This window comes from Mus pahari, chromosome 7 (genome assembly GCF_900095145.1).
Source record: "Mus pahari chromosome 7, PAHARI_EIJ_v1.1, whole genome shotgun sequence".
NCBI classification, from domain to species: Eukaryota; Metazoa; Chordata; class Mammalia; order Rodentia; family Muridae; genus Mus; species Mus pahari.
In genome coordinates, this window is record NC_034596.1 from 97,642,620 (window position 1) to 97,666,775 (window position 24,156).

At 46.8% G+C, this 24,156-nt stretch overlaps 3 protein-coding genes across 5 annotated transcripts in view; 1 reads left to right on the forward strand and 2 right to left on the reverse strand.

The window, feature by feature from the left end:
- Ddx24 (DEAD-box helicase 24) overlaps positions 1–7,505 on the reverse strand; it is a 17,021-nt gene extending 9,516 nt beyond the window's left edge. Inside the window, exons 1-3 of one of the 3 annotated variants that reach the window (XM_021201609.2) lie at positions 7,440–7,505; positions 5,546–6,274; positions 153–677 (exon numbers count right to left, since the gene is read on the reverse strand). In XM_021201609.2, the coding sequence (XP_021057268.1) occupies positions 153–677; positions 5,546–6,269 (1,249 nt within the window). In that variant the 5' untranslated portion in view covers positions 6,270–6,274; positions 7,440–7,505. Of the gene's footprint in view, positions 1–152; positions 678–5,545; positions 6,344–7,248; positions 7,274–7,439 lie in introns of those variants that run through there. The other 2 variants (XM_029540969.1, XM_029540970.1) reach the window with 2 other exon arrangements.
- A 5,798-nt stretch (positions 7,506–13,303) lies between these two features.
- Positions 13,304–20,445, forward strand: LOC110324662 (interferon alpha-inducible protein 27-like protein 2B). The gene is made up of 6 exons (XM_029540873.1): positions 13,304–13,455; positions 15,718–15,869; positions 16,555–16,674; positions 17,806–17,835; positions 19,485–19,646; positions 20,038–20,445. The coding sequence occupies exons 1-6, from the start codon at positions 13,310–13,312 to the stop codon at positions 20,379–20,381; spliced, it is 954 nt and encodes a 317-aa protein (XP_029396733.1). The 5' UTR covers positions 13,304–13,309; the 3' UTR covers positions 20,382–20,445.
- A 2,003-nt stretch (positions 20,446–22,448) lies between these two features.
- On the reverse strand, positions 22,449–23,951 carry LOC115064403 (interferon alpha-inducible protein 27-like protein 2A). Its single transcript, XM_029540874.1, has 4 exons — positions 23,875–23,951; positions 23,724–23,753; positions 23,065–23,226; positions 22,449–22,642 (listed from the first exon to the last, which is right to left on the reverse strand). Exons 1-4 carry the CDS (start codon positions 23,879–23,881, stop codon positions 22,569–22,571), a joined length of 273 nt encoding a protein of 90 aa, XP_029396734.1. The 5' UTR covers positions 23,882–23,951; the 3' UTR covers positions 22,449–22,568.
- Positions 23,952–24,156: the final 205 nt, after the last annotated feature.

The following is a 24,156-nucleotide window of genomic DNA, read 5'->3' on the forward strand; positions in this document are numbered from 1 at the left end:
AGAAGCATCAGATCTTATTACAGGTGGTTGTGAGCCACCATGTGGTTGCTGGGATTTGAACTCAGGACCTTCAGAAGAGCAGTCAGTGCTCTTAACCGCTGAGCCATCTCTCCAGCCCTTAGAAACATTTATTAAGTGAAATAAAATCTCACCTGTAAACTTGGCCACAGCATCGATGTGTTGTCTGACCTGGATGGCCAGCTCTCGAGTAGGAGTCAGGACCAGTCCAAGCAGAGGACGCCTTGGGTGTACTTTATAAACAGCAATTTGGTCACACAGCTCCTGCTTTAAATTTCCAGCCTGTTCTGCATCAAACTTTTCTTCTCCGTCCTCATTTTGCTTGGAGACAGGCTTTTCCTCTACTAAGGAAGAAGGTCCTTCACCAGCATCATCATCACAGACGAGCAGTGCCTGGGCTGAGGCAGAGGCACTAGTCTCGGGTGTGGCCTGGACCCCAGCGTCACTGGGCTGTACTTCAGTCTCAATTCTGGCCTCCTCAGGCAACACTCCAGATTCAGTTCTGTCCCTGCAAGGTGATCCAAGACGGGCCGCAGCTTCTAACCCTGGCTCCCCTGGCGGCAGTCCGGTGCTCCTTGGGATGGGTGGGGCCTTCATCTTATGCCACTGCAGCACAGAGTGGATCATCGGGATGGCAAAAGCCAGAGTTTTCCCGCTGCCTGGGAAGTAGAACACAAACACAGGAATCCACGATGTGCATGTCACTGTTTGGGAGTTCCTGCCTTTGCATAGAAATAAGGAAACCTGAAAGAGCCACGAGCCACCCCGACCAACCCAAAGCACCAGCACTCTACACAGGTTCCTCCAGCGCGCAGCACCTGGGTATCAAGGAAAGGTGCAGTGTGCTGGTACTACACCTGACGTCACCAGAGACAAAGAACAGACATCCAAGGGAGGAAGCCATAAAAGACTGAAGGGTCAGTCTTGTACTGTAGAGAAATCTGTACAGCACATGTCCCTAAGACCTTCTTCAGTGAAGGAGGGAATGAAATAATTCGTTCTTTTCAGAAATCTTAACATTTCTGTCTTTATGCTGAGTGTTTTCAAATTGACCTCTGAAGGCATATGGAGCCCACAACACCCTAGGGTCAAACCAACCGGAACTCACCCGGAGAATCTGAAGTACAGGTTTTCTCCTTAACTGCCATTTTACTTTCTGCATTTCAGTTACTCATGGTTAATTATGGTTCAAAAAACTATTAAACTGACAATTCCATAAAAGTCTCAAGCCATATATCACTCCAAGTAGTAGGGGTGATCACTCAAACAATGCCTGGCGCCATCCACACAAGACATGAATCTTCCTTCTGTCCTGTGTTTTCCCACCATAAAAGTTACCCTCTCGTTAAGTTATCAGACTTTGCGCCCTGCTTCCGTTCAGGTAGCTCTTACTCTACCCACTAGTCCTAGCACCTGAGAGTAGTTACCCCAGTGAGCAACTCAAGACAGGCTAAAGAGAAGCTGTCAAGTGTTTCTCTCTGGTTGAAAAGATGGAAATTCTCAACTTAAGGAAAAACCCCATTAGTTGGTTACTAATATCTACAATAAGAACGAATGTTCTTTCCCTGAGATTGTAAAGGAGTTAATGTTAGTTTTACTGTTATATCAACCTGCAGAAAGTATGATCACGGAGCATGAATGCTTACGATATAAAACACATTCAGGGGCTGGTGAGATGGCTCAGTGGGTAAGAGCACCCAACTGTTCTTCCAAAGGTCCGGAGTTCAAATCCCAGCAACCACATGGTGGCTCATAACCATCCATAACAAGATCTGACGCCCTCTTCTGGAGTGTCTGAAAACAGCTACAGTGTACTTACATATAATAAATAAATAAATCTTTAAAAAAAAAAGTTTTATAAAACACATTCAATCTATACAATATAATATATTGTTTGTATATAATACAAACAGGGTTTAACATCATCTATCTCACCTGTGTTTTGGGGATCTACTAGGGGACCTGAAAGGTATCCTTCCTGGATACTGAAGTTGACAGGTTAGAATGCCCCAGACAAAATCAATATACCATCTCTGGAAGAAAAAACAGTCCAAATCTTCAAAGAGCTCTGATGGGCTCATGATATGGCTCAGTTGGTGCCACTAAGCCCAAGCACCTGAGGTCACTCTCAAGAGCTACGTGGTGGGAGTTGTGAACTGACTCCCACAAGTTGTCCTCTGGCTCTATATGTAGGCCTTGGCCTTACAGAAATAAATGTTTTTAAAACTTTGAAATACGGGGAAAAACTTTTATGAATAGTTTTCAAAGGAAATGACAGTTTTATGTGAAAAATAACCACACCAAGAAGCAAAATTTTAGAAGCAAAAGCTTTACAAAAACAAAACAAAACAAAACAAAAAAACTAAAAATTTAAGGAAAAAAAAGACTTTTCATCAAAGTCAATAAAAATCAAAAGATATTTTAACAACATTTGTATTTAACAGTCTCAGAAAAATAAAACTGACAATCAGAACTACCCAGAAAAACAAATTCCTTTAAGACAAATACAAAACAAAGGCTGCTTTAGTCTTACAAAAGCTGAACCAATTCACTTGCAGATCTGCTATAAAGAATGCTAACTGAAGTCTTCCATGCAAAAGAAAAGGATGGTGGCTTAGGAAAAACATTTACACAGGAAATGAAATGTACCAGAAATTACAGAAACAGAAACTGTTTTCTTTTTAAACCTCTTTATAAAAACAATAATTGCTTACTGCGAACAGTAAAAGCATATTTCAGAGTTTCCAACACAGAAATAGGAATATAAAACAAAAAGCGCAAAGGGAGATGGAAATCAGCCCTTGAGAGGTTCTTCTGACACACGTGAGGCACTGTTATCACTTGAGGGTAAACCAAGAAAATGCATGTGTACAACTTGTCACACAGTCTGTGAACCCTAAAGTAAACACGGAAAGACACAGCAAAGCTGGCTAGTAACGAGAGAGGAGCCAGACAGTGCTGTGAGTGTATACCAGGCCTCCCTCTCAGTCCCTGAAATGAAACCTTGAAACCTTGGCACTTCCTGATAGGAGCATCTTTTGTTATGGTATTTAATTTTCACCTCTACATTCCTGCTGTAAGATACAGATGCTCAAAAACCTCAGGAGTAACAGGGGTCTTTTTTGTTAATTAGTGAGATAAAACATGAGCTAAAGACTAACTGTCTCTAGAAAAATGCCGGATGGGAACTGGTGAGGACACACACACACACACACACACACACACACAGCCTCCTGACCACCAGAGAGAGGGACTGAAGATTGAGTTCAATGTTCAGTGACAGAGGTTTTCCTCAATCATGCCCACATAAAAGAGGCTCCATAAGAACACTACAAACAATGGGATTTAAAGAGCTTCCAGGCTGGCAAGCGCATAAAAAGGTGATGCACCCAGAGTGGGCACACACAAGCCCTTTGCCCTCTAACTACCCTCAACGTTTGGCCCTGTGAATCTCCACCAGGCTTTAAGCCAGTAAACACATTTCCCTGGGTTCTGGGAGTTATTGAGAAAAGCATTAAACTCGTGGAATATATCATGAGCTCCTTAATTTGAAACAGAATAAATCAAGACTAGGGGTTGCTTAATAAGGAAATAGTCTTGTAAAACTAGGAGCTGAGCTTACTGAGGGATGACTTTCATTCCAGGTACCATCAGATGTGAACTGTGTCACAGGACATCTGAAGTTGAGGTAGAAAAGTAGTGGCTTGGTAAAACCCCAGAGAACCTGTTGATCAGAAGTGCATTGTGGGTATGAGCATCTTGAAACATGTTGCTCTCTGTTGTTTTGAGACAACTCCCTGGGTCTCCATCTCCCTGACTGGCTTGGAACTTGCTCTGTAGACCAGGCTGACCTTGAACCCCCAGACCCTTCTGATTCTCAGAGGCATGCACCATCACAGTTCTTATTTGTTTGTTTTCAAAAAGATCCGAAGACAAGTTGAGCACCCCAGCCCAAACATCTGAACTCCCAAATACTAAAAAATTTAACCATTCTGAGTGCCAACAAGACCTACAGGCTATATGTTTAAGGAGTGTATGAAATATGAGTGAATTTCATATATAGTCTTGGATCCTACCCCTAAGACATTCCATGATGTAGCTGAAAATATTAACTTCTTTAAAAATCTAAATCTGAAATACTAAGTGTCTCAAATACTTAATCTATAATATCAGATCACCAAAAATTTCAATCCCAAGTAAGATAACAAAGAACATCTGAGATAAATACAAAAAAAAAAAAAAAAAGCAAAACAACAGATTTAAACTCAACTGCTTTCCATAATCACATTAAATACAAAGCAATGCTTGTCCAAAGGAAAACTACAGGAAAGTATGGAAAAGAACAGACCATACCAACATCATCCCAAAAGAGCCAGAATGAAAGCTACAACAGTAATATCAAAGAGAACGTTAGTACAGAGAAGTCCCGTGGGGATAAAGATGGTTATTTCACAATGTGAAGGGGCCAGCTCACTCACAGATGTCACCATAATGTTGAATATATAAGTATTAGTGAATGCTAACAGACTGTCAGTCAGCCACATGAAACAAAAAGCTGGATGGTATGTTAGGTGGAAAAAAAATCACTCAGGGAAAAATGAATAAAAGAAAATAATGCTACTATTTTAAAATTTAAATCTGTATTTAAAAACCTTCCCAGAAAGGAAAGAGCAAGCCCAGATGAATTCTTAACAATATTTAAGGGTGAAGAAAACACCAATTATTTAAAACTACTTCTGATAGTTGAAAAGAGAACACCTCAAAAGTCAGAGACCAGTGTTAGTTAATTCCAACACCAGACAACATTACAAGACAGATCTTAAAATCAAAAATGCATGTTAAGAGTTTTTACAAGGAGCTAGAGAGATGGCTCAGCAGTTAAGAGCACTGACTGCTCTTCTGGACATTCTGAGTTCAAATCCCAGCAACCACATGGTGGCTCACAACCATCTGTACTGAGATCTGACGCCCTTTTCTGGTGTGTCTGAAAACAGCTAGTGTACTTAGAATCAATCAATCAATCAATCTTAAAAAAAAGAGTTTTTACAAATGTTCATTTGTATGTATTCAGGTATGTAGGTTTCTGTCTGTTGATAAAGGCAAATTACATTGATTTTCAGAATGAAAACTAAATGTTCATGAGAAATAGTGAGCTTGATCTCTGTGTGTTTATATATTATTTGATTTGGTCAAGTGCAAATATGAATAGTCATCTGTAGTTTCCTTGTAATGTTGTCTGATGTTGGAATTAACTAACACTGGTCTCAATAACTTTTGAACCTGACACAGTCCGGCAATACAGACATGAAATAGTGTTCTTATCTCCATCTCACTCAGGCCTCAGAGATAGAGAGGGTACCAGAGTCAAGTGGGGCAGATTTCAGCCCAGAGCTGGATGTTTGCAACACCTTCCATGGCTTTTATGGTCACATTCCCAACAATCCCCTCTCCCAGTTTCCCAGCCTATGAGCAACCAAAGACTGAATCCAGAAGCTCTCATACCTGGGACAGACAGAACAGCCCTTACCTGTCTCAGCAGCTCCAAGGATGTCCAGTTTGTCACGGATGGCAGGGGCCAAAGTCAGAGCCTGGATTGGGGTGGGCGCAGAGAAGCCTAGGAAGCTGAGAGCGCGGAGAACAGCCTTGGGCACAAACAGGTCCCTCCAGGCAGACACGTCTGCCTTCTGGTCATGCACCTCGGCCATCCATGTCTTCTTTGCTTTTTTGGGCAATTTTGGGGGAGTGCTCTGAAAAGTATCCAATTTTTTTTTCCCTTTGTTTTTCTTCTTTCTTGGAACGGCCTGTACCAGGCTTTCTGATGTGGCTCCTCCGACCTTTTGATCAGAACAAACAGTGACTTCTCCCTGAGCCTCTGGCTCAGACGCTTTGACTTCATAGTCATTCTGGGCAGCACTGCCTTCAGCAGCTAGTACTGCATCTTTCTGTTTCTTCAACTTGATCTTTTTCTTTGGGGAGCTGGACTGTCCTTCCTCCTCCTCTTCTTCCTCTTCCGAAACAGCGTGAGCCTTTCTCTTCTTGGTCTCCTCACTTGAGAACAAACGGGAGGGGTTCTTGACTAAACGGTAATCTGTCAGTTCCTCAAAGCACACCAAGTCATCCATCTGTCCATCTGCAAACAGATTTGGGTCGATCGTCACTTGCTTCCATTTCCCGACCACCTTGATGCCCTTCCTCTGGAACGTGCCACGGCTTGCCAACTTTGGCTTTGAGTTTGTCTCCTTCACCTTCATGGTTGCTGAAAAGAGATGTTCTTCTGGAGCACAGGTTCTAGGGTAACACACGCTTTCCTAAAACATATTAGACCCTGCAAACAGCAAAGGACACGAAGATGGCTTAACTTACATAGAGAAGATGCTCTCATCCAGAAAATGAAACACACTCACAGAATAGGTAGTTTGGCTTGGAGCAGAGGGGACACAGGCAGTAAAGGACACATGAGTTACCCTCTGGTTAGGATCCTAGCTCCGATACATATTTGTATGCAACCTCCAACAACACCCCCCACTCCTCTCAGAATTTAGTGTTACAATCTTTCTAAATGAGAGGGGTGTGATAATATCTAATAACTAATTTTACACTGTACACAAAATAATTGAAAGGATCAAAAGAAGTTTGACCTACATAAGCCATTTTTAACTCGGAGTAAGAATCTGAGATACAGTGTGCTTTCTTCCCTGGTAGAACAAGACAAATGCCATTTCCATCATCTTGGATGATAGGTTGAAACCCGTTAAGTCCCAGGTTCCACTCCCCAGCACCGTGTAAAACGGTACATAGCGGGTATCCTGCCCTCGGGAATGGGGATAGAAGATCAGGAGCTCAAAGCCAGCCTTGGCTACGCAAGACCCTGTCTTTAAAGTCTGAGTATGCACGACTCATCTGTGTGGAAGTGGCGCCACATGGGCCCTCTCTAAATGAAAAGGGATATTGTGGCGAGCGTAAGGCAAAACCTTATTCAAATCTGGATCCTGCTGAGTGCTGCACATCTCTGTGCCTCAGTTTCCTTATCCACAAATTGAGAATAATGAGATATTTATCCCACTGGGTCGTCATCTGCATCCGAAATAGTGACGCACGTCAAAACCCGCTTAACATGGCGTCTGCGAGGAGGGCATGGGACACACGGCGACCCCCGGACCTCCGCAGCACCTCGGCCCCACCTTGACAAGGGGAAGGAACGTCACTAGAACTAGGGCGCAGGGAAGTGACCTGTGTCGCCCGCCAGCGTCCCACGGGCGCTTCAAGGGAGGTCGCGGGCCTTGATGCCCAGATCAAAGCATGAGCCACCGGCAAGCAAGGCTTTGGGGACACCCGTGAGCCACGATGCTTCGGGGACACCGGGGAGCCCTTCCGCAGCCCGCCAGGGCCTGCTCCGCTCCGACCCCACAAAGAGCACTCACCGCCGCAGTCACCTCACACGCCGGGCGGTCTGCGCCAACCCCGACCCGGAACTGCAGCAGCTTCAGAGCTGCAGTTCCGGGGCGGAGCTCCGGGCACGCGTGCGCGCTGAGGAAGGAAGTCCCGCCTCTGTGCGGAAGCGTCTACCTGATTGGCACTCTCTCAGGACTTGGGCCGGAACCCGGAGGGGAGGGCTGGGCTGGGAGGCGGGCCCTGCGTGGCCTAGGTTACGCTTCCTGTTTCTGGCGGAGGCAATGTTTCGGAGCTCCTTCATGGACGGTAGGGGGCGCAAGCGCCCCGGTAATCTCGAGCTGGTTTGCGTGCAGACGCTGTCCCACTTTCATGAGCAACTGAGTACCAGGAGCCTTAAAACATTTCCTTACCAAACCACCTAACCCTGGGTTGAAAGAGCCATGTTCTCCAGGTCCGTAGTGCCTTTCCTACTGCACAGAGCTGGTCACGATAGATCTGTCTGTTTAGTTTGTTTTTGATGTTTGTGCTGGAGATTTAAGCACTCTTCCCACTGAGACATCTCCCCAGACCTTTTATTTATTTTTTATTTATTTATTTTTTTTGGTTAATAGAGACAGGGTTTATCTGTATAGCCCTGGCTGTCCTGGAACTCACTTTGTAGACCAGGCTGGCCTCGAACTCAGAAATCTGCCTGCCTCTGCCTTCCAAGTGCTGAGATTAAAGGCGTGCGCGCCACCATGCCCGGCTCTTTTATTTCTTAGATTAGTTTGTGTCTGTGTGTGTGTGTGTGTGTGTGTGTGTGTGTGTGTGTGTGTGAGCGTTATGAGATACACACCTAACACTGAATTAGATAACAGAGTGTTGTCATTCGCAAGGGACTTTCACCAAGATGCCAAAAGGATAGACAAGAGCAAAAAGAGATGCATGAAATTTTATCAAAACAAAATGCTTCAGCACACCACTCCGAATAGAGAGGGAAAGCAAGGCGGGCTGAAGAGATGGCTCCGTGGTTACAAGCACAGACTGATCATCTCAGGGATCTGTGTTCAGTTCCCAGCACCCATATAGCAACTCCCAACCATCCAGAATTCCTGACCAGAGGATCTGATGCTCACTTCTGGCCCCTGTGGGTGCTGCAAACAAGTGGTGCACTGACGTACACCTAAAACCGTAAAAAGAAATATCTTGTTAAAAAGAGTAAAGGAGAACGGGAGCACTGACTGCTCATCCTGCTCATTCTAAGGTCCCGAGTTCAAATCCAAGCAGCCACATGGTGGCCCCCAAACACCGGTAATGAGATCTGACGCCCACTCTGGCCTGACTGAAGACAGCCACAGTGTACTTATGTATAATAATAAATAAGCTTGGCGTGGTGGCGCACGCCTTTAATCCCAGCACTCGGGAGGCAGAGGCAGGCGGATTTCTGAGTTCGAGGCCAGCCTGGTCTACAGAGTGAGTTCTAGGACAGCCAGAGCTATACAGAGAAACCCTGTCTCAAATATAATAATAATAATAATAATAATAATAAATCTTTGTGGGGGAGCAAGCAGAGCAAGGGGAGTTGACCAGAGCGAGCAGGGGTCCTAAAAAAATTCAATTTCTAACAACCACATGAAGGCTCACAAACATCTGTACAGCTAAGTGTGCTCACACACATAAAATAAAATAAATCTTTTAAAAAAGAGTAAAGGAAATCCTACAAACTACACATCTGAATGTGGTTAATAAAGCAGGAAATAAAGAATTCAGAAACTCGGGCTGGAGAGATGGCTCAGTGGGTAAGAGCACCTGACTGCTCTTCTGAAGGTCTGGAGTTCAAATCCCAGCAACCACATGGTGACTCACAACCATCCGTAACAAGATCTGTCGCCCTCTTCTGGAGTGTCTGAAGACAGCTACAGTGTATAATAAATAAATAAATCTTTAAACAAAATAAGAAAAAAAAGAAAAAAAAAAAGAATTGTGGACGTTGTACATCGTGGTGCGCACTAGGCTCCGCACCACGATGTACAACGTCCACAAGCAGACAGTGTATCACTCAGGGTCACACAGACTCTGATACGCCCCCGGCCTCTGGAATTCCGCCGCTCCGGCTGGCGCGCGAGTACTACTGCTTGTGGACGTTGTACATCGTGGTGCGGAGCCTAGTGCGCACCACGATGTACAACGTCCACAAGCAGGAAAGGAGTGCCGGAGCCAGCCGGGGCTGTCAGGATTAGCTCATAAACCATCTGGCAAGAAGGCATCTCCCCTGGCTCACTCAGGGTCACACACTGACCAGAGGTCCNCCAGACTCTGATACGCCCCCGGCCTCTGGAATTCCGCCGCTCCGGCTGGCGCGCGAGTACTATCTTGCTGCATTGTATCTTCAAATGAGCCAATCACTTGTGGCCGCACCAATTCTCCCCGTCCCCCCCCCCCGACCCTAACCCCATAAAAACGCCTTACTTCTGAGGGTCTGGGTCGACTTCTCTGTCTCCTGCGTGAGATACGAGTCCACCCAGAGCTCTGCCATTAAAGTACCTCGTGTGTTTACAACAAGAGGCTTCGGGTGTTTCTGCGGGACACCCGACTCCTGTGACCTGAGGACCAGAGGGAGTTCCTCACTAGGGGGTCCTACAAAGCCTGTCAAAGAGACACCTGAATCAAACACTTCAAGAAAACCAAGAAATGGACAGATACATCAGCCAATGAGTAGATACGGAAAATGTAGCACTCAAGCAGTGTAAAATGCTATTTGGTCACAAAAAGAATGAAATCCTCTGCTAGAATGTGGATACAACCAGAGACCATGATGTCAAGTCTAATAAGGCCAGGTAGAAAAATGATACTGTGCTAGTTAGGGTTCTCTAGAGTCATAGAACTTATGGGTAGACTCTATATAGTAAGGGAATTTGTTGGTGACTTACATAGTCCAACTCCCTAACAATGGTCAGCAGCAGCTGTGAATGGAAGTCCAAGGACCTAGCAGGTGCTTAGTCCCTCAAGGCAAGCAGTGAAGAAGATAGAACCAATCATTCTTCCAATGTCCTTATGTAGGTCTCCAGCAGAAGGTGTGGCCAAGATTAAAGGTGTGTGCCACCATGCCTTTAATCCCAGGTGACCTTGAACTCAGAGATCTCCCTAATACAAACCCTGTCCATGCAAGGAAAGCAATCTACCACCAAGACACATCACTAACCTTTTTACTGTCTGATATATGGCCCTGACAGTAAAGCCAGATTGTCCCTGACCTCTACAAGTTCAAGTTACATGTTGACAAGCACAGGAATATCTTGGCTACATGACCATGCCCACTGCTCATTCTAACTGTTCAATTAAATACATCGGACCAGGCATGGTGATGCACACCTTTAATCTCAGCATTCAGGAGGCAGAGGCAGGTGGATCTCTATGAGGCAGGGACCAGTCTGGTCTACATAGTATAGCAGGGGCAATGTAGAGAAACAAAAGACAAAACCAAACCAAAAATAAAGAGAGAAAGAAAGAGAGAGAGAGAGAGAGAGAGAGAGAGAGAGAGAGAGGAAGAAAGAGAGAAAAAGAAAGAAGCAAATTTTAGGAAAATAATACTACAGAAAAACTCTTCTAGGCTGGGGATGCATCTCAATGGTAGAATGCTTGCCTAGTGTACACAGAGCCTTGGGTTTTATCCCCAGTATGGAAGAAACCAGGCATGGTGATATATGCCTATAATCCAGCACTCTCCCGGTAGGAACAGAAGATTCAAGATCATTCTCAGAGGCACACTTATTTTAAGGCTAGCCTTCGCTAAAATTCATTTATTCTATCAAATTTTACATTTCTTATTGTTGACATCATCCTTGTAAGGGCTAAAGTTCTGTTTTAATTTTAAATTACTGTGCTTTAGAGATACATGCCATATATTATACATGATATCAAATAATCCTGTTATCTATAAGCCCTATGTGCCCAAGGTCAGACAACTTCCTGGAAGGTCTGGGGTTGATGTTTATAGAAGACAACAAGCCGCGTGTGTTTCCACTTCAGTAAACAATACTGGTTGCCCCACTGCACAGGCAGTGCTTGGTTGAAGTTAGGCAGGAAGGACATAGACAGAAAAGATGTCTGGATATATGCCTCCCATGATTGGATGTATGCTTGCCTCTGATTGGGTGAAAGGGAGAAGGACAAAGCTCTTTGCCTTTACTGACCTGTTTGAATATTCTGTAGTTATAGCAATTCTATGCCTTCCCAGTGAGAAAAACATCCACACACTTGAGGATTAGCTGGGCGTGGTGGCGCACGCCTTTAATCCCAGCACCGGGGAGGCGGAGGCAGGCGGATTTCTGAGTCCGAGGCCAGCCTGGTCTACAGAGTGAGTTCCAGGACAGCCAGGGCTACACAGAGAAAACCTGTCTCAAAACAAAACAAAAACAAAACAGAACAGAAAAAAGAAAAGAAAAGAAAAGAAAAGAAAAGAAAAGAAAAGAAAAGAAAAGGAAAGGAAAGGAAAGGAAAGGAAAGGAAAGAAAAGAAAAGAAAAGAAAAGAAAAGAAAAGAAAAGAAGAAAAGAGAAGGTGGGCTGGAGAGTTGGCTCAGTAGTCAAAAGCACTTTGTGTTGCACAGGATGTCCATGGTGCTCACTGCTTCTTCCAGCACCGAACACAAGTGTGGTGCACAGATATATACACCCAGACACGATACTCATGCACATAAAATAGTAAAAATAAATATACTTTTTTTTTTTTTAAGGAAAAGGCTTCCTACGAGGCCTGCAACTAGTAGTTGTAGTAACAGTGACGATAATAGGCTCTGGCTAATGTACAAAGATAGCTGGCCACAAATAGAAGGCTTTACTAACTTATTGACACAGTAGGCTCAGCATTCGGCAGGAACTGTCACCCTTCAGTCTCTTTCAGTCCCAGTCCCAGGGTACACTTTGAATATTTAAACAGACACAGGAGACTGAAAGTCAGGCAGCTTGGGCAGATGGGGGATTTATACAGCAAAGGTATTGCCGGAATTATTTGTAATTACACCAGTGTTGTTCCTTTGAATGTTTGCAACCCAGGTCTATCTTGCCAGCATGCAGAATTCAGCCTTTTTTTCATAAGAGGTTATGGGGTCTGATAGCAGACTAGGACTTAAAGGTGGTTGTGGCCTTGAGGTGCTCCCTTGAGATGCCCTTTAGAGCCTGTTCTTTCATATGGGGAGGGGACTAAGGTCTAACTGTGAGTCAAGGTCGTTGCCCGTTGTTATGGGAATGGAGCCTGATTTGGGTTTTCTTGTTAAACAACAGCAAAAACCTTTTCAGCAACCCTAAACTTCAATCATGGTACAAAATTTTATTTTCTACAGTGTATAAGAAAACCAGTGGGCTAGTGAGATGGCTCAGTGGGTAAGAGCACCCCACTGCTCTTCCAAAGTTCCGGAGTTCAAATCCCAGCAACCACATGGTGGCTCACAACCATCCGTAACAAGATTGACACCCTCTTCTGGAGTGTCTGAAGACAGCTACAGTGTACTTACATATAATAAATAAATAAATCTTTAAAAAAAAAAAAAAAAGAAAACCAGTGATATTCCACTTTCATTCCTTTCATATTAGAGACATTCCACTTTGTGTAACTTCATATTAAATTCAACTTTGTGCAACTTAATATTTTCTAAGTGACATTATTAATAAATGTTTACATCCTAAATTCTATTACTTTAAGTTTCTCCCACAGCACTGTCATTGGAAGGAAAAAAAAACCCCACTGGCAAACGTGTAATATTTCACAACACATTGTAAGCCGATTAACACTCAGAACCCTCAGTAAAAGAATAGTGAGTCTTCCCAGGCTAAACAGATTTCCACACAGCAGGGGGGGATGGAAACCTTTCTCTTTGGCTGCCTTCCATCCCTGAGTGAATCTTCAATCTGAGTGGATTTGTCATGCCTGGAGAGAGCTGGGGAAATCGAAACGTATCTTATTGGCTGTCTTCAGTCACTGGGTGTGTCTTCCTGCACAGTGGACTTGTCCGGCCTGGAGGGAGGAAAGGAAATCGAAACTTATCTCATCCTCTAGTTTACATCATTGGGTACGTCTTCTTCAACCACAGTAGAGTTTTCCCGCTCTGAAATGAACTGGGTTTTCCAGAAACTAATCCAAGATCCAGCTGTTGGTAGTAGTGGGGGTGGAGGTCTTGGTCGGGATCTTCAGGAAATCTTCAGTGGGTAGGTCCAGAACAGAGACCCTATTCAGATGCTCCTAGGCCTAGGAGGCAAAAGTCCTCAGAGGCTGAAGGGAGGCCAATGTACAGTCTCTCTCAGAAATCCTCTAGTTCTCACAAAGGCACCTGTCTGTAAAGGTAACAGGTTATTTTTCCTCAGCTGGTGCAATGAGATAATTCAAGTCAGATTAATTCTATATAGGCAGATTTATTGGGAAGCTGCTCTCAGGCAAGATCACTGGCCACAAGGACCAAGTTCGGGGACTGAAAGATCCCCCAGAGGAGACCCTCACTCAAGTCTCGGGAATAGCGCGCACCCAGTGAGATACTGAGACCGACTTGCTGTAAACACACGAGGAAGTTTGTTGAGCTCAGGCCAGCATGCTGGGGTTGAAACTCATACGCCACGCAGAGGTAGAGGAGTTCGACCCTGACCCGAAATTGTGACAGGCTTATGAAGGCAGAAACCACAAAGGAGGGAGGAGGGTTGGGCAGGAAACGGGGGAAGTCCAAAGTCACACATTTACTTAACAGTTTAACAGTTAAACTATACCAGGTGTTAAACAATGTGTTTTAGGGCGCAGGGACATTCCACAGAGGGCGTTGGGACTTGAAGAATTGCTTTTATAAGTAGGTTCCGGGTGCGGTCACCTGCCGGGGACCAAGGCCCTTGAATGTAGAGGTCATGCCTTTTAAATTTTTATTCTTCAGGACCTCATTATGGCGATAGGAGGATGAGACAGAGAGGAATGTGTATGCACCAAGAGAGAACAGAAGTCCAGGAAGAGACAGTTACACACCAGAGTGTCTGGAACACTTAGGGAAGAGGCCTGGGCTTATGGCAGCCTCTGGGCTGAACAGATCAGGGTTTGGGCCAGGGTATGCCAGGGAGGGACAGAGGGATGCTGGGAGACCGTGGAGGCCAGGTCTGGAACCTGGAGGTCAGGTCTGCTTTGACATGTAAAATAAGCACCTCAGTCTCTTGTCCTTGGGTCTGAAACCAAATAGTGGGTGTGTTCCTAGAAGGAAGGGACCCCAGGCCCCACTAGTCCCTGAAGGCTAGAGGGTAGGTGAAGTGAGCTGTAGGGGTTAAGAGTAATGTAGTTAGCCTGCCACTCGTAAGCAGCTGGACCAGGCTGGTTTGGTGCCTAATGTCTTTGCTATGGAGCTGAAAGACCCCCATTCCCGGGGAGACCCTTGCTCAAGTCCCGGGATGAGACAACGCCCCAATAACTCAAGAGAACCATTCTTGATGCAATATGCATGAGGTTCAATCAAGAAAATCAGCATGCTGAGGTCGAGCTCATAGATTGACCCTCAGCAATTGCAATTGAGGGCTTTTAAAGGAAAAACCATAAGGAACGGGAGGGTAAGTCCACAAAGAATGGGGAAGCTGAGTAAACATTACAGCTCTTCTCTTATGGAAGAGTTACAGGCTATCTTTGGCAAACATTCTCTCTCTTTTTTAAGATTTATTTAATTATTTATTTATTGTATATGAGTACACTGTCGCTGTCTTCAGACACACCAGAAGAGGGCGTTAGATCCCATTACAGATGGCTGTGAGCCACCATGTGGTTGCTGGGATTTGAACTCAGGTCCTCTGGAAGAGCAGTCAGTGCTCTTAACCGCTGAGCCATCTCCCCAGCCCCTTTGGTAAACATTCTTGGTGAGGAAACTAAGTAAACATCATAAGAGTGGGGGGTGATGTATTACAGCTCATCTCCTACGGAAGGGTTACAGGCTATCTTTGGCAAACATTAGTCTCTTACACAATGAGTCAGGCACCAGGGTGGGTTAAGATGAGCCAGTTTCTCAGGCCGAAGGCAACAGAACAAGAAACGTTATGCTGGGCTTTGTTTCTAGGGTTTAAAAAAACAACAACACATTGAGTTGGAGGGTCTTACAGAACCTTCTGGCCTGGAGCAAATCACTTGCACTGTCTGAAATGGCTCCTTAATCCCTACAAGAAGCAGGATCCCAGACCCTAGGGCTAGGGCCAAGCCCAGTGTGGCCACCAATTCTGAGCAGCCTCTCTCTCCAGCTGGGAGCCATTCAGTGTTTTCAGGTTCGTTGGTGGAATCCAGTACTTGGTCTCCAATCTCATCAAAACTCCAATTCACTTCATAGATTTGGTTCCTGTTTGGAAACTTTACTGATCCTCATGGCATTTTCGGGTACAGGGACACTGGTGGCTTCCATTGTCTCCAAGATGACATCTTCAGCAGCCATGGTCAAAGCTGGAGGGGCAGTCTCTGGCACCATTCTAGCTGGTTCGAAGGGTGAGTGCCCATGGAATGGTGGAGAGTGGGCTGGGGGTAGGGGGTGCAGCATCTTGACCTCAGAGCTGCCCACTGTCTCACATCCAACACAGTCTTGACTCTGAAAAAACCCTGAGGGAGCCAAGACTATGTTTGAGGCTGGGTCTGAGTCCCTAAAAACTCAGACCTACATGCTTCACAGAGTTGTCCTCTGGAACTTTGGACCCTGGGTTCTGGAGCTGGGTCCTCCCATCTGTTCTCACTGACTCATCAACAGCGTCCACTTTTTGTGGAACTGTCAGTCCTGCTGGTTGTACAAGCCATGGTATGGACTTAAACGATTTTATTTATTGAATTCCCTTGCATGAATCTTCTCTCTCAGCCCCATATTTCCAGCCTGCTGTGGAGATTTTCTTTATCATTTGCCTGGCTGAAGAGGCAATGGGTAACATTCTCAGTGGATACTATTAGGTCATCCCGTTAGTTTTCTCACCCTGAGAAATGAGGCTCTTAAATGCCCACCCCAGAAGGAAATAAAAGATCAGCCCTTCTAAATCTATACAGAATCTTTGTGTAACTTCTTTTTCTTTCTGTCCCCCAGGGTAGACACTCTCAGCCCCCCACAGTAGTATCTTCATGACGGTTTGAGCCCCTTCATGAGGGGTGGGTTTCTGACTCCTCTCTGATCTGTGATTTTACCCTCCAGGGCTCATCCTGTTAACACAGAGTGCCCTGGGCTCTGCAACATCTGCTCTTGGAGCACTGAAGGTTGGCACCATTTTATCTTGGTTCCCTGCCTCCGCCTTGGCTGCTTCCCCCATTGGAGGTAACTGGCCCTGTGTGTCCATCCCACACTCCTGCTTGCGACCCGGGTCTACATGGAGAACTATGACAAGTCACCTCTCTCATTCTTTTGTGCTTGTCAGGGATTCAGAGGAATAGGAAATTTACCAGAGGAGGTAACTTAAGATCAGTAGAATGTTAGTGAATAGAATTTTATTGCATGCATTCACATCTTAATTGCTAGCCTATTACATTTGTTAGTTCCTTGAGTTTCTCCTTCTTCTCCCTCTCCCTCTCCCTCTCTATCTCTCTCTTTCCCTCTCTCTCTTTCCTCTTGGAATGGAGGCTCACTCTATAACCCAGGCTAGCTCAGAGAGCACTATGGATGTAGCCCAGCATGATTGACCTTAAGCTTGTCACAAGGTGTGCCCTTGTTGGAGAAGAAGTGTCATTGGGGGTAGCCTTTGAGTTACAAAAACATCATGACTACCTGCCTGGTGCCTTGCACCCTGTCACAATGGTTGCTTATCCCTATGTCAGTCAAGCCCATAGCCCTAAATGCTAGAGCCAGTACTCTGTGCTCACTGAGAGGCTACACACGTCTTCTAACTATACCTACTTGACTACTGGTCTTTTTTTCATAGAAGCCAGGGCAGTCACCCTACTACCAACCTGTACCCCAAGCCTCTGGCTTTTGTTTGTTTGTTGTTTTTGTGTGAAGGAACCTGCTTTGGTGGGTAGGGAGAAGAGAGAGAAGAGAAGTAACTTTAGAATTTCCTTCTCCACAGCAGGCAAAACAGCAAGAAGCAGACAAACGAAGGACAAAGCGAAATCTACCTGAAGTGTTTTGAGTTCTCCAGAGGCAAGCTGTCAGGACCTGCTCAGGGCAGAGATATGCACTGGGGTCTCTCTCTCTCAGGGAAAGGCACACAGGCAGGGCTCATTCCTTCCTATGAGCTGGATAGGGGAGGGGAGAGTGACCATTTTTTTTTTTTTCCGAGACAGAGTTTCTCTGTGTAGCCCTGGCTGTCCTGGAACTCACTTTGTAGACCAGGCTGGCCTCGAACTCAGAAAAATACGCCTGCCTCTGCCTCCAGAATGCTGGGATTAAAGGCATGCGCCACCACGCCCGGCTAAGAGTGACCATTCTCACAGGCTTGTTTTTTCTTTCTAGCCAAGGCTGCTGTCACTGTGCTTGGGGGAGGTAAGTGACTTCATGCAATGGGTGCAGGTTCCCTCCTACCTCTCTTGTCCCAGTCAGCTTTCCCAGAGGTAGTGGGGCAAACATGGTGATGAAATAGGGAACTGGTTGAAAGAAGGAACTAGAAAGAAGGAAGGAGTGTAGTGGTGTAGAGGCAGGAGAGGCCACACCTCCCTCAGTGCCCATGTCCTCCTGTGAGAGCAGTCACCTTGTGACCTGGTGCATGATTTGAATTCCTTTGAGCTCCTAATTTTTACTCTAAAAGATAAAATGGAACTGTTTATCCCACTTAATAATTACCAAGGGGGCTCTAGGAAGGAGAAAGCACTTGTAATGTACTAGAGTTTCCTGAGTGTTGGGATCTGAGAGTCACCTCGCATACCACATGAACACTGATCTTACTCGGAGAAGGCTAGTGTGTTGAGCGTTCACCCCAGGACTGATTGATCATGGCCTCGGACAAGACTCAGGATCTAACTGCTACCTGGAACCATAATGCTACAGAGCTCTCAAGCCTGAAATCCACAAGTATCTGCCAAGTTATTTTACCAATCAGGGTTGAAGGTTAGGAGCCTTCCCTGGGAACATGTCTCAGTTGTACATTTGTCCCTTTACCATTGGGTATGCGTAATCAAGTGTGGTAGGGGACTTGCCTTGCCTACCATTCACGTGTTAAGTCTGTCCACCAGGATGTCAGTTACTCACGTTGATGACAATTTCTGTCAATAGGATGTCAATTCTCAGGAAGGTCTTGGGAACTTAAAACTTTATATAACCCTGACTCAAGGTGGAAGTCTTATTTCAAATGGCTACTTATATTGTGCGGAAGTTCCTTTCATGTTGGGGGTCTATACCTGGAGCAACTTATATTGGCAAAAAAACATAAAAGCACATAGCCACGTGCAGGAAGTGTGCTGTACATTGGTTGGGCTGAAGCTTATTGAGGCTATGTATACAAAGCAGTTCTTGCTGACCTCTCTTGTGATCGCTTTCTAAAAGCACTGAAGCACAGACATTACAGAATATGCAAAAATTGGGTATGAGAAAGTTTCCTAGTAACAGTAGTAACAACATAGTTAAAAGTTCCCTTGTAACAGTAATCACAGCATAGGAGGAAGTTCCCTTGCAACATTAGGAACAGCTTAAAGCAGCAGTTACTCAGGCACTATCAGCTTGGTGGCTTCTGACATGGACCCAGCAGGGCTGGGAGATGCCTTCTCCAGTCATTCCAGTTGGGTACCACTCAGTTCTTTGCCTGAGCAAGATGTTCTGTAGAAACACTCACTCAGGGCTTCTCTATTCTCCCCACATTACTCCAAGACAGACACTGAGCCCAGCAAGTGCCTTTCTGAAGGTCTTGCTCCCAATCATAGCCGGGCAAGACTCCATCCTCATTGACTAACATCTTCTCTCCTACTGTGCTCCCTGAATCCTGACTACTAGCACTCTAGTTCAGAGAGGGCCTCCTGCCTCGCCCTTCACCTTTGTTCTCTAGGCTTCTCCAGAGGAGGAGTTACAGGGAAGAGGAGAAGCCCTAGCTCAGTCCCCTGCCCATTCTCTCCTCTAGACCCCTGGGAGTCCTTCAGGCGTATTGGGGGTATGGGGGAAGATCCCCATCCCTAAGCCCACTGACATAGCTCCTTTTCCCACAGCCATGACAGTAGCTGCTGTACCACCTGCGCTGAGTGCTGTGGGCTTCACCTCATCAGGAATTGCAGCCTCCTCTCTAGCAGCGAAGATGATGTCCTTGTCAGCTATTGCTAATGGGGGCGGAGTCCCAGCTGGTGGCCTAGTGGCCATTCTGCAGTCTGCTGGTAAGTGTCATGGCAGGAGGACCAGAGGGAGGACAGGTCAAAGCCCACTCTCTCTGTTTCTTTTCCTTCTTTCTGGTGTTTACCAGAGGAGGTGGAGGAGGGAGAGGATGATTGCAGGATTGTTTACCTGGGCTTAATTCTCCCCTTAGGTTTAGCCTTTTCCCTGCAGAGGGGGATGTTATCTAAATGGACTATTACCTAGTGTTTGGGTATGGAGCTTCCCCTGCAAATGTAATAGTGCTACACACAGACCCTAGAGACTTTGGGAAAGAGCAGGGATACTGTGGAGACCCTGTTCCTCCAGACATCCAGGTGGTCCAGGCAACTCTGCTGTTCTCTGACTCCTTAGTTTTATTTCATCATACATTGGTCATCATCTGTGTCTTCCCAGGAGCTGCTGGCCTCTCCATGCCATCTACTGTCCTTGTGGGCTCTGCAGGGTCTGCCGTTGTGGCCAGTGCCATGAACATCTGTGAGAATTTCTACCCTTTTCTCATGGGATCAGAGGTGGCAGACATGGCAACAGAGGTGGCAGACATGGGATCAGAGGTGGCAGACATGGCAACAGAGGTGACAAACATGGGATCAGAGGTGGCAGACATGGCAACAGAGGTGGCAAACATGGGATCAGAGGTGGCAGACATGGGATCAGAGGTGGCAGACATGGCATCGGAGGTGGCAGACACTTTAACAGAAGAGGCATTGCCCAACTTGTCTAACACAGAGAAGGATTAATTAACCCCCAGGCGAACTCTCCTAACACATATTGCCTAGGTGGATATAAGAAATAAAGCCAAGTTCCTGCCAGTCTTATTGTTCCCCTTTCTGTGTGCTGCTTGCACAGTAAAGGTAGGGGCCTGAGCTCTCTGCTACCTGGGCCTGGGGTGGGCTAGGCTCAGCTCTTCCTCCCTGTATGTTGTCCCAGAACAACATGGCGTAGGTGCATGCTCGGCTGGAATGCATCTAAATGTGAAGACAGAAGCTGCTCTTTGCCCTGCTACCTCTGAGCTTGCCACCCCCTTCTCATGCAGAGGATAATGAGGAGGTGACCTCCCTGACAGGTGACCTCCCTGACATCTCAGATACCAGCCAGGATGGGGATTCCTGAGGACCTGTGAGCTTGGATGGCATCCTTCTTTGAACCACTCATCTCAGAGCCAGATCTGGTTTGCATTCACACCCTCCTATTCACAGCCTCCTCCCCACTGTGCATCCAGGGGTTATTGCTGGTGGCCTAGATCAAAACCTCTGTCTGAATGAGATGACCCAACACAGTGCCAAACCCCTGCCTGTCCTTCAATTCCACAGCTCCACTAAGGATCTTGAATGTCACCCTTTGTATGCCCACCTGCACAGCCCTGCACAGAGCTTGAGGAGGAGAAACAGGTCACCAGTCATGCTAGTTAGTGGGGGGGTAGTCTCTTCACAGTGGGTCAGTCTTCGCTCCACACATGCAGAATGGCTCTAGCTGTGGGGGCTGTGGGAGGAATTTCCCTGGGACAGACACAGTCTTCATCCTCCCTCTAAGAAAGCAGTCCCACTACGGCAGTGTCCCCAGACCCAGAGGTTCTCACTCCCCCTTTCATGATTTTCCTCTCCCTTCAAAACAGTGGTCAGTATACTTGGAAAATTCAGAACTCACCGTTCTCTGAAAATCTGCCGGCCCTCATCAGTCTCCTTGAGACAGATTTTTGCATCCAACAGCTGACCTAAAACGATTGCTCACAGATCCCAAGCACCTGCCACCCTTGGGTCTGGCGGAGCATCGCTGCTAGATAGTGCGGCCCAGTTAAAGTGGGTTTTTTCTTCTTTGTGTGTGTCCTGATTGGGACTTCAATACTGCCCAGGACAAGCAGGCTTTGAACAGGTTTGGGCAGACCCTTCTACAAGGATTGAGCCAACTGTCAGAGAAACCCCTAGGGTGAGAGAGGTAATACAAGAGTCCCAGGAACCCCACCCTGGGCTCCCAGGGTGCCTATGTGAGCCTTACCCTTGTTCACTCCCTGAGATGCGGACACCATAAAAATCAGCAAGCAGCCGTCTTTGATACTGCCCTTCAGGCGCCTCAGATAGCACAAGGAGACTTCAGAAGTTATAAGGGTTTGAGGATATGAATGGATCCCAGTAAATAAAGATTACTCAAATGTATCCTCCTGCCTCAAGACTTCTAGGTGTCTGTGTGAACCCTGTCCAGCACTGCAGAATGTGACATTTGAGCAATGACTGTCAGGCTTGAGTAAGGGAGTGGCCAGGTTGCTTCAACATAAGGCAGGGATTTATGCCTCCTTCCCATTGGATAGATATTATAGATGATAGTGACCTGTTTGAGTCCCTCTTGTTCCTCAGGTACCAGTGCATTCCCAGTGAGCCCAGTGAATTTCTTGGTGGTTTTCTCTCAGTCTCTCAGCAGTACAATGGGGTAGCTACAGGCTGCTCATAGCCCTGGGTGTCCACAGCCATTGATGGGGAAGGACCATCGGGGGGGGGGGTCCTGAAGCATAGGGGGTCACAGTCTTGGCTACCTCTCAGCTTAGCCTCATGACAGAAACCTCTTGCTGGCATACCTTGGATAAGGGATAAAGTGAGGTCCATAAATCCCCCCAAAAGCCCTCATAGCACACAGATTATTACCCTTAAGGCAGGGGCCACCTACAGCCCTCTGCCTACTGACTGTGTGCTGGCCAACCTCCCTCTGATCTCAGGCTGAGGCTGACGGGGAAAGTCTCAAGCCTTGAAACTCCCAGCCCAGAACCCCAGTCAAAGAAGCCACCACAGCAGAGTTACGAACACCGGCCCGTATCCTTTATTTTTCATCATTCTTTGACATCAGTGAGGGTTCCGAAGGTGCCTTTTGGAACGTCATCCTCCTGTGTAGTCTGTACAGGCTTTGAGTTGAGCTGATAGAAGTGGCATCTCCTAAGCTCAGAGCAAGACTACAGCGGCTGCCCCAGCAGCCCCCAGGATGGCATTTGTTGATGTGGAGAGTCCAAGGACCCCTGGGAAGAAGACAGTGCAGTGACAGTCAGTGGCCTGAGGCTCAGAGATGCCCACCCAATTTCTGTGGGAACCTTAGGGCTCTGCTTCAGCCAGAGCTATTTAAAAATGAACCAGAAGGAGAAGACAGATGCGGACCAGCTGGAATACAGGACAGAGAGCTATCCACAGAGATGCCCTCTCTATAGCAGGACAGAGGGGTACCCATTGTAGAAAAACACTCAGGGAAGATTCAGAGCCCAAGTAGCATGCCTCAGACTCCTCCCACCCAAAGGCCACACCCCCACCTCACTCAGAATAAATCAGAAAGTAGGGACAGAACTAGAAGACACAGGTCACTTAAGACCTGTGGTTCTGGAGAGAGAGGAAAGGTGTCACCATCCTTGTCTTGGGCTCTGGTCATCTTGCCTGGCCTGACACTTACCCACTGACTGGAGTATGGCTACCAGGCTTCCTGCTGCAACTCCGCCCCCATTGGCAACTGCTGCAGCAGACATCATCTTGGCTGCTATGGACCCAGCTGCGATGCCTGCCCCAGTGAAGCCCATGGTACTCAGGACAACGGGTGTAGCTGCCACAGCCAGAGCTGTAGGGAGAGGAGCTGGGTGAGGTAGGCTCAGGGAAATGACCCACCCAACAGTGCCCTGACTGTTTCTGGGGACTTTCTATTCTGCGGAGCATGGAAGGGGACCCCAAGGTAAAGAAGAAGGGGAGGGCAGGGAGGCTGGTGGAGGCAAAGGGGTCAGTGGAGGATGTGACAAAGCCGTGGTGTTGCCAGGCTGTGACACTTGAGAAGCATCATCCTTCACTGAGCCTGGGGTTGTGAGGGGTGAATACAACCCTGCAGGGTTCAGCAGCTGCCCCTCCCAGCTCATTCATCTACTTGCTGCTCATCATACATGAACCTCAAGCAGCAGCTGCGCAGGAATCTTAAGCTCATCCCTGAAGTAGAGTTAGCACAGCCCGGGGCCCTGCTCTGCACCCAGGCAGCTCCAGAATCCCGCAGCAGGTGGCAGCAGGAATGGTACCCGCCTCAAAGCACAAATGGTACCCCACCCCCTCACCCCAGGAGCAGAGACAAACCTCCTCCTATGACAGAGCCAACCAGCGTTCCTATAGAGAGATGGAGGGGTAGAGAAGGTTAGAGTTAGTTGATGGCAGGGAGTTCTTGGCGGCTTTGCTGCTCAGGCATCCCAGTTCCCAGCTCACCCGAGGTGGGGGGGGGGCTACTCACCCAACATGTTGAGGCCTCCTGGTAGCAGCAGAACATAGGAAGAACTTAGGCAGTGGCTTATATCTGAGGAGAGAAGGAGAGGCTCCTACTGGGAACCAATAGAGACAGGGTCCACCCCTTGGGAGGTTTGAAAGCTAAAGGGGAAGTTTGAAAGCAATCTGGGGGAGAGGTTGAAACCAGTCCTCCACCCACCTGCTTACAACATTCCTGAACTCTGTTTCTCTTTCTCTCTCTCTCCTTCACACAGAGAGAGAGAGAGAGAGAGAGAGAGAGAGAGAGAGA